Here is a 10,362-nt window from a genome sequence, read left to right on the forward strand (position 1 = left end):
GGAAGTTTGTTGTCTGTTGTGTGATTGTGGCTCCAAAGAATTGGTAATAGACATCACAATTGTGTTTATCTTGGCATTTATGTTTTTCCATATAAATGGAAGTTTCGAATCTAAGAGAATTTTACATCTAATGCCGGCATTTTAATATCAACATAGAGTTCCTTTGGCGAGACTATAATATTTTTATATATATGGCTTAATAGTTTTCACGCTACGGTACCGACAGTCGAGCGATAGAATTATTATGTGCTTAGTAGCACGACCCACTAGTCCACTGGAACATTGTCATCCGATATTATAAAAAGGGGGTTATAGCAAACAACAGTGAAATAATTAATGGAATAAAAGAGAGAAGGAGAGGTGGCCAAAGCTCATGAGCCTGAACCTTTCATTACGAAGAAGATATAGTTCTAAATCTGAATTACCTTGGTGACCATCCAGGAGCAGTATGAAGAAGGATGCTCTAATTTTATCACTAGATGAGTGACATAGAAAAGAAAATAGAACTTTCAGAAACCAGCTGTCACACTTTTAGCACATGAGAACAATCAGCTGATTCATGATTTTCATCGAACCAACTTAACCACTTACTCATCTATGGAAACCTAAACTGCTCAAGATCAGGCCATTTATGAGACAGACTTCCAAAGAGATTGAAGATCATTTTCCAAGTCTAAAATGAGATTGAATGAGTATGTAGCAAGAATACATAAGGCCGCGAGCACATTAAACACAGGAGGTAAGACAAAAAATTGTTGAACATTATGGCTGTCCTCCTATTTGGACACAACACATGGTTCCTAATGCATTAGCCAACATAAGAGCAGAGGCATCACCACAACTATTAAAACAGCTAAGGTTGGAGGGATCGAGCATTTGGAGACCATTCTGGTAGGTCTCATGAGTATGCTCTTATATTTCACGGCAAAGCAACTAATATGAGGAAGTAGACTTCTGTCTGTATACTTGGAACACAAGGATTACCATGCATAAATAGAACACAAACACTATTGAAATAGAATTTGGAAGGCAATTTTTCACATTATCTTAACCAAGTTCTATAAAAGAATCACCAAGAGTTGGAGGCAACCATCACATAATTAGCTACAGATCTCAACAAAAAGCCTCAGGACTGCTTAACCTGTGGCGGTCACATTCAAGCAAACCCTGTCAATCATGTGCCATCTCCACATCGACCAAAAGCCTCCAAGCTATGGTAGAAAGTGCCAAATATTGCTGTTAAGCCTGTACAAGCCCTTGACTACGAGAAGTTTTCTTCTTATCCTTGACCACCTTGAGAACCACTTCATCTTCTCCTTCCTTTCTATTTTCGATCCTTGCAAACACTGGCTTAGCATCTGCCATTATCTGACCGGCTTTCATCCCACCCCATTTGGTATCACTCTACATGATGAAGGCAAAAAGATAATCATAAATGTAAATATCAATGAAATTTGTAAAAATAATAAAATTGACTGCTACCAACTATGCACATCCAGGACCAAATCCCAAAATTTGATGCAAGATTGTGCCAAGATCATGCATACAGATGCAACACGATAAATATTGATTCTCTAATCTATATATTATAAATGCTATCGCTATTTCCTATGAGACGGTCAAGCATAGCATAGTACTATACTAAATAGAAAAACTTATGGATGCAAGAAAAGTTATGTTCCTTCATGCACAAGGCTGCTCAGAAGTATACATTGCATGAGAAAGAAGATGCACAAAGAGTTGAAAGTACCCAGGTCACTGCTTCAAACTGATCCTTTGAAAACCCAAGTTGCATGTATATTCTCAAACATAGGCTTGGAGTGATTGGACGTAAAGCAATTGCTATAATCCTAATTGCCTCCAATATAATTACAAGGTCCTGCATATAAATGAACAATGAAATGATTAGCAACTCTAACCTTGCATTTCCCACCAATCCTTTAGCATTTAATACCACAAATTCGTTGATCTTTCCATGGAAGATGTTCATAGCCAAGGCTGTCAAATAGAAGTGTGAAATAGGTAGCACAGTAAACTTGTGAAAAGATTCACCAGACAATGCTATTAACTGTCATATTAATTAAAACATTGATAGATTATAAAAAAAGTCATTGCGTCTGTTCACTAAGTTAAGGTGATGTTCTTTTCTCAAAGCTTTGGCATAAGCATAAAATTATTGTTGAATTTACCAATTCTATATATCAAGGACTAGAAATCTAGAATTCATGTGAGGATCCCAACATCCGATATTTTTTCTAGATAAAAATACCACTGGAAAATATCGGGTCATTTGTCATCTGCAGCAATTAAATTTACTGACATATGTAGAGATGTGTGAACAAATCTAAATAAGCAGACATTGCCAAACCACACAATTATTATGATCAGCATTAATCAATGCATCTACTATCTAATACATTTAACGGGAACTCCAGAACAACCAACAGTCCTTCAATTAACCATCTCACATGATCACACGTGAAATGGAAAGAGTTAAGAGAAATCCAGGATCCGAGAGATACCTAGCGTGCATTTCACATAATGACATCATCATCATATTTTCTCTCCATGCCGTGTCCATTAGAACCCCAATACTTCAACAACTCTCTAAGTATAAAGAGTATGCCTCTTCCTTTATAACTCTTATTGACATGATCTGTACATGCGTAAAGAGAGATTTATCAAATTAAGTAAGCAATCACATCTATCCAGCCATTCACTGATTGTGGTGGAAACTAATTTCTGCCTAACACTCAAATGCATGGCACAGATCCATATAATCCCTATGTGCATGGCACGTACTAATATACTAGTTATCAAAGACACCACCAATGTAGCAAAATTGAACCCCAGATTGTATCGAGCATTTCAATGTTTAGATCTGGGTCTTGATTTTCTTCATAATTTAGGGATTTAAATAATGGAGCAGTTTTAGGAAAACCTTATTGAGGTAGACAAATTCTTTTGCACGCCAAAGTTATTGGTACATGGTCAGGTATTTTAGGAAAATCAGTATAACTCTTTTAGTAGTAATAAGAATTTTATGATCAATAAGTCAGAACATGAGTAAACTATAAAAGGCTTCACATCAGTTACAGGCCATGTTTATAGGGGATCCGGAACAATATTTTGGGTTTTAAACCAGTTCTCAGGACCACGCAAACATAGTTAAATGCACTCATATGGAATTATATCAAATTAGACATAAAAAAGTCACTCGAGATTCTTAATTTTCTTTCTTCTCCTTAATCTATATTTTTGATCATATCTGAAACCTTGACTGACAAAAACAAAATAAGATGCTCAAACAATATTATCAAGATATATAAGGACTATTTAAACTTCCTTTACGTTGAAATCATCATTAACACCTGTTTAAGATTTTATGCTAGTTGCTGCCAGCTGTAAGACTAGTAAAAGTTACATGCAGTGTCAGAGGAATGAAAAAAAAAAAAAAGTGGAGGCCGCGGATAGCTCCTCATCCAATTTGACTCAATCCTCAAATTAGATGTTAAACCAAGATTCGCATCAGGCAGTATGGGGTGGTATAGCAAACATATAGTTAAACAAATCTACCAAGTTGTATAAAGGTTCAGGGGGACTTTATGAGCAGGTGGGAAGGTTTTAAATCAAGCCGAGCAATCTTAGTATACCAGTCTAATCAAAGCCAAACCCCACCGTCAAACTAACCGCTTCCACCCCTATATCTTAGTTCAGTCAACCAAGAGTCTTTCATCCATGCAGTTGTTCAGTTTCTTCAAGTCCATTCATTGCTCACTCTGCTCCACCAAAATGAAAATGCATCCAAAGCCCACCACAATATCATGATCACTCTAAGTATCTGTTTTTGCTTATGATTTTCAATTCAAACAACTTTACAAAATTACCCAGTCTATTGGGGATCTTTTGTCAACCAAAGATCTACACCTACCTTTTTCCTCATCACTTTTTTTGATTCATATGGCTATAGTACAGTGATAGCATTTTCAGCAAAAAAAAAAAATAATAAAGGAAAAAAGGAAGCTCCACAGAGATGTTTAAGCATGAAGATACCAATCTTTATTCTCCCCTAGAGTAGGCCTTTTCAGTACCTCAAACTGGTTATGTTTCCACATCACATTGTAACTATACCAAACTAGTAGGCAGTACAGGGGCATTGCGAGTGTTCATACGCCAAGCCAACCCCGATACCGGGCATACCAACAATGTACCAGGGTGATATTGGTATGGGGTCCATACTAAGTGGGTGAACCTTGTTCACAATGCTTGTTCAGAAGGACAACTTTTTAAGAAGCAATCATCAGTGGACATACATCTAGACAAGCTGTGAAAGCCAAAGAAGAAAACTATGAAGTATTAAGCCAGGAACCAAGACAAACAGGACACTAAAAGAAATGAATTATTAGACTAGGAAAAAGAAAAAGAAAAGCCAAATAGCATGCTAGTTTCAGGCATCCTCCCCCTACTCATCATGCATGCACATATAAAGACAAACTGGGGCCTAATTCTGTACAAATTCCCACCAAAAAAAATCTCATATGAGGTCCTCTACAAGGTATCAGCCATCAGGTAAAGGCCCACTTCTCCATCAAATCACTTGGCAAAACACAATGATAGTCTTATGCAACAGTCCAGATGCAGCCACTGGCACATGTCAAAACGTGGTAGAAATGCAGATAAAATACCATTGCATAGGTCCACGAATATCACTCAGAACTCTATTTTTTCCTTTACTGGTTTTCTTGTCTAAGCCATTCACCATAAGACATGTATAAGAAGATATTTTGGTGTTAATGAGGTTTACTGAGGATTACCTCTCTGAAAATTTAGAACTCCATGGACTCCATATTAAATTGTGTTTTCAAGGAATCAGGATAACAAGAAAAACTCATTAAAAGATTCAACTAAGTAGCGCATGCTGATGACAGCATTAAGGAGCAGACTCCAAATGACAAAAAATAAATTCAAAAGAGACGAGAGCTTCAAGAATATGTTACTAATCCTTACCAACTTCTCCACAGTATCTTTGAACGGATGTCCTTCTGCTGCAATACTAGAATCAAAAGCCAACATGGACTGGCAGTTCTTCTTTAAAAGTCTAAGGGTACGGTTGAGAAGTTTTCCTGTGCATATAAATACAAGCAACCCAAATAAAAGGGGAATCCAAACAAGCATATAAACTGGGTTGAGAATTACTCCACTGTTGCTACATACTACCAGAAAAAGATAGTAAACATTCCAACCAACAATGACTCTAGTAGCCAAGTAACATACCGATTGTATTTGCAAGATGTGCATTGACTATATTTATGAAACGGTCCTCTGAATAGTCCCCATCATTCCCAAATTCCACTTCTCGCAAGAAAAAAGTACCTGAGAGCATCAGCTCCAAATCTATCCACCAGATTCTTTGGTTCGAGTGTATTTCCCAATGATTTTCCCATCTTCATACAATCCTAAAATTTTTAAAGTTAAAAGTAGCTGCATGTGTCACGTCCCAAATCCGAGACATAACACGGTCATACTACCGAAGGATGGACCCACGATAACACGAAGCCAAAATTCATCTTCTTAAATATAATAACAGGTGTATCATAAATAAATATAATAATAAAGTTCAATTCAAATATTTAATTAAACCAAAACTAGTTCACAACATCTAAATCCAAAGATGAAATGAACAAAGCCTTAAAATTCATAATGACTACAATCCATAAACATAAACTAAATTTCTAGTGCAAAAATTTCCAAGCTTGCTTTGCTGATCCCAAAGCCTGAATTCCCTTTCCATCAGTCCTAGCCTTATTTCTCTGTACATGAAAAAGAAAATAAAAAAAATATGAGCTACACCAGCTCAGTAAGTAGACTTCTGCTTCCTTACTGGATCAAGCATAAGTTTTCTATGTTAATGCATCATTTAGCAAATAACAATTATTGTAAAAATAAATATTTCATAGAACATATAATAAAACAAGTTATAAGCTCATCATGCATGCATAAATCATGTATATTTCACAATTATGAATCGTAAATCATTTTCATCATGTATTCATATCATATTTCAAAATATTACTTACAGATATTCGTACTAAGATCACTATTATACCCGTGACAGGGTCATGTTTCTTAATCGACAGAGTTCTTAATTCATGTGCCAACTTTATACCCGCTAGCAGGGCTATGTTTCGTGTGGATGCTAGCTCCGGATGTCAACCTTCCCGAAGGGATTCATTCATAGCCATCTGAGAGCCTTTGAAATCATTATATCTTTTTCTTAAAACATACATATACATAGATGGAAAAACAATAAAATTCATGCTTCATAATCATGCTATTTTCATAAGACATATTTGTGAAATTAATATTCATAATAAAACATACTTTTTCATATCACATATGCCGATCTTTATTTTATGAAAAATTATGATTTTATCAATAGCAATTCTTTGCATAAAAATATGATCATTTAAAAATAAATAAGGAGCATAAGATCTACTTACCTCGATCGTCTTGGACCTTTTAATCTTCTTTAAAAGAATCGGACAGTCCTATTTAAAATATTAAATTATCAATAAATTTTATTTCATATATTTAATAAAATTATATAATATAAGGAGATGACCGATTTGATGATCAGTCCAATAAATCTCTTCCTTCGGCTCTAAACCGATTTAAGGTTATAGGTCCCTAGGAGTGGAGAAGATGGCCTAATAGGGGATTCATAGGGCTTCTTAGAGAGAAAATTTTTAGAGAGAGAAAGTAGAGAGAGAAAGTTTAATTCTAGAGAGAGAAAGATTTTAGAGAGGGATGAGAGAAATTTTCTCTCATGTGTATTATTTATTATTATTTTTATTATTATTATTATTATTATTTATATTTTTTTTTTTTTTTTTTTTTTTTCTTTTTCTTTTTCTTTTTCCTTTTCTTTTCTTTTTCCTTTTCTTTTCTTTTTCCCATGACCTTCTTTGGCCGAAACAGGAGATCTAGAGGTCCCCGTACCTTAGACCAGCCGTTCACGGCCGTACCTTGCCCGGTGGTGGCCAGTGGCAAGGGACGACCTTCCCGAGTTCGGAGGGGCCAGAGCCGGCAGTCGGCGTGACCGTCGGTGCCTTAAAAACTAGGAAAAGGGAGAGGCCGAATAGGGCTTCCCTTTTCTGACGAAATTCGGCGAATCCTGTCGCCGGCAGTCATGCCCATCAGCATGGGAAAGAAGGGAGAGAAGAGAGGAAGAGGAGGAAGGACTTACCACAGCCTCCGATGACCCCCACTGGCGTGAAATCATGACGAGCACGAGTCGAGGGGCCGCGGCTTCAAACGAAAAAATCGGAGAAGAACTCCGACGATCGTCGGTGACTGTTGTGTTCTCTCTTAGAGGAGAGGAGGGGGGTTCTTATAGGGCTCGTCCTAGGGTCTTTTACTGGCCCTAGGACTCTGATTCCTGATCGAAACCGGGGAAGGAGAAGACTCCGATCAGGAGTCTTCTTCCCTATTTCTTTTTTTCCTAAGTGGGCTTAGTGGGCTTTTGGCCCATCAGGCCGGGTTATCACATTCTACCCCCTTTGAAAAAAAATTTCGTCCTCGAAATTTAACATACCTTCATTTTCAAATAAGTGTGGATATCTCGTCTTCATATCATCTTCAAGCTCCCATGTGGCCTCTCTCTCTTCATGATTGCTCCAATGAATCTTTACATACGGAATAATACACCATCTTAGAACTTGCTCTTTTCGATCAATAATTCGGAGGAGAAATTCTTCATAGGTTAGATCTTCATGAACTTGCAATGGCTCATACTTTATCATACTATTTGGATCAGGTACAAACTTTCTCAGTAGTGAAACATGAAAGACATTGTGCACTTTGGATAAATCTGGTGGTAAGACTAGTTCGTAAGCAACATCTCCTACTCGATTCAAAATTTTAAAAGGTCCAATATATCGTAGACTCAGCTTGCCATGTCTCCCAAACCTCATGACACCCTTAGTAGGTGATACTTTTAGAAAAATGTGATCACCGATCTAAAATTCTAATTCTCTTCTTTTTCTATCTGCCTAACTCTTCTGTCTATCATGTGCTGCCTTGAGTCTTCTCTTGATTAAATAAATTTTATCTCTAGCATCTTGAACTAACTCGAGACCTATTAATTTCTTTTCACCTACTTCATCCCAATATAGAGGGGATCTACACTTTCTTCCATATAGGGCTTCATAGGGTGCCATCCGGATACTAGAATGAAAACTGTTGTTATATGCAAATTCAATCAATGTCACATGATTATCCCAATGTCCTCCGAAATCAAAAGCACAAGCTCTTAACATATCCTCAAGAGTTTGAATTATCCTTTCAGATTGGCCATCGGTCTGGGAATGGAATGCAGTACTAAGCCTCAGTTCTATCCCCAAAGCATCTTGAAAACTTTTTCAAAATCTAGATACGAATCGTGGATCTCGATGAGACACAATACTTATTGGAACACCGTGCAGGCATACAATTCCATCAATATACATCTGGGCTAACTTATCAAGTAGAGTGCCAACTCGAAAAGATAGAAAGTGAGCTAATTTAGTAAGCCGATCAACAATCACCCACACTATATCATTTTTTCTTGTTGTCCTTGGAAGTCCAGTAACGAAATCCATCGTGATATGCTCCCATTTCCATTCTGGTATCTCTAATGGTCTTAGCAAACCAGCAGGTCTTTGATGTTCGGCTTTCACTTGTTGGCATACTAAGCATTGAAATACAAACCGAGCTATCTCCTGCTTCATTCCATTCCACCAGAAGAGTTGTTTTAAATCTCTATACATCTTTGTACTACCGGGATGAAAGGAGAAACGAGATTTATGGGCTTCTTCCAAAATTTTTTTTTTAGTTCAGGATCTCCTGGTATACATAATCTGTTCCTAAAATAAAAAGTTCCATCTGTATGTAGCCTAAACTCAGTCCGTAGCCCTTTCTCCATGTCCTTCTTAAATTGACATAAATGAATATCATTTTATTGGGCCGCTTTTATCTATTCGATCAATACTGATTGTACCATTAAATTTGCTAACACATTCTTAACATCAGTACGAGTCACTTCAATTTGTAAATCTTCAAGATCCCTTAGAATTTATTGCTGAAAGGATAGCAGAGTCATCACATTCACTGAAGACTTCCTACTAAGTGCATCTGCCACCACATTGACTTTTTCAGGGTGATATTTAATATTTAGATTATAATCTTTTAATAGTTCAAGCCACCTTCTTTGCCTCATGTTCAGCTCTTTTTGAGTAAATAAGTATTTCAAGCTTTTATGATTAGTAAAAATTTCACATGATTCTCCATATAAATAGTGTCGCCAAATCTTTAAAACAAAAATAATAGCTGCTAATTTCAAATCATGTGTCGGATAATTCTGCTCATAGGCTTTTAGTTGTCGAGAAGCATAAGCTATGACCTTATCGTTCTGCATCAACACACAACCTAATCCCTTCTTGGAAGCATCACTATAAATGACAAATCCTCCCTTATTAGATGGTAAAGTAAGAACTGGGGCAGATATCAATCGTTGCTTCAGATCTTGAAAACTCTGCTCAAATTCACTGCTCCATTCAAATTTTATTCGTTTCTAAGTTAAGCGGGTTAGAGAAATTGCAATTTGAGAAAATCTCTCGATGAATCTTCTATAATAACCAGTCAAGTCTAAGAAGCTTCTAACTTCCATCACATTAGTCGGACGAGGCCAATTCACCACGATTCTATCTTCTTTGGATTGACTGAGATTCCTTCCTTAGATATTACATGGCCGAGGAAGACAACACTATCCAACCAGAGCTCACACTTGTTAAGCTTGGCGAAGAGCTTCTCTTCTCTCAAGGTCTGAAACACGATCCTCCAATGTCTCTCATGTTCCTCTATATTTTTTGAATAAACTAGGATATCATCAATAAAAACAACAACGAATTGATCCAGATACGGCTTGAAAATCCTGTTCATCATATCCATAAAAGTAGCTGGTGCATTGGTTAGTCCAAAAGGCATTACTAAAAATTCATAATGGCCATACCTTGTTCTAAATGCAGTCTTAGGTACATCTTCATCTCTAATTCTTAGTTGATGATAGTCTGATCGTAAGTCAATTTTGGAGAAAACTTGTACACCCTGAAGTTGATCAAATAAGTCATTTATTCGAGGAAGAGGATATTTATTCTTTATGGTTACCTTGTTCAACTCCCGATAGTCAATGCATAAATGCATGCTCTCATATTTCTTTTTCACAAATAACACAGGAGCTCCCCAGGGTGATGTACTTGGTCGGACAAACTTTTTATTCAAAAGTTCTTGCAGTTGATCCTTTAATTCTCGTAATTCTATGGGAGC

General features: G+C 36.7%; 1 protein-coding gene across 1 annotated transcript; it reads right to left on the reverse strand.

The window, feature by feature from the left end:
* Positions 1 to 1,053: 1,053 nt before the first annotated feature.
* On the reverse strand, positions 1,054 to 5,086 carry LOC140853437 (methionine--tRNA ligase, chloroplastic/mitochondrial-like). The gene is made up of 3 exons (XM_073248089.1): positions 5,008 to 5,086; positions 1,751 to 1,879; positions 1,054 to 1,404 (listed from the first exon to the last, which is right to left on the reverse strand). The coding sequence occupies exons 1-3, from the start codon at positions 5,071 to 5,073 to the stop codon at positions 1,240 to 1,242; spliced, it is 360 nt and encodes a 119-aa protein (XP_073104190.1). The 5' UTR covers positions 5,074 to 5,086; the 3' UTR covers positions 1,054 to 1,239.
* Between the last annotated feature and the right edge of the window lie 5,276 nt (positions 5,087 to 10,362).

The sequence above is a fragment of the Elaeis guineensis genome, chromosome 13 (assembly GCF_000442705.2).
Source record: "Elaeis guineensis isolate ETL-2024a chromosome 13, EG11, whole genome shotgun sequence".
Classification (NCBI taxonomy): domain Eukaryota; kingdom Viridiplantae; phylum Streptophyta; class Magnoliopsida; order Arecales; family Arecaceae; genus Elaeis; species Elaeis guineensis.

Excerpts from the sequence above, each read along its gene's own strand:
- LOC140853437 (XM_073248089.1), bottom strand. The coding sequence starts at position 5,073 with ATGTTGGCTTTTGATTCTAGTATTGCAGCAGAAGGACATCCGTTCAAA. Across the intron at positions 1,880-5,007 it reads AAGATACTGTGGAGAAGTTG|GACCTTGTAATTATATTGGA; the intron begins GTAAGGATTAGT and ends ATTTATATGCAG. Across the intron at positions 1,405-1,750 it reads AGTTTGAAGCAGTGACCTGG|AGTGATACCAAATGGGGTGG; the intron begins GTACTTTCAACT and ends TTCATCATGTAG.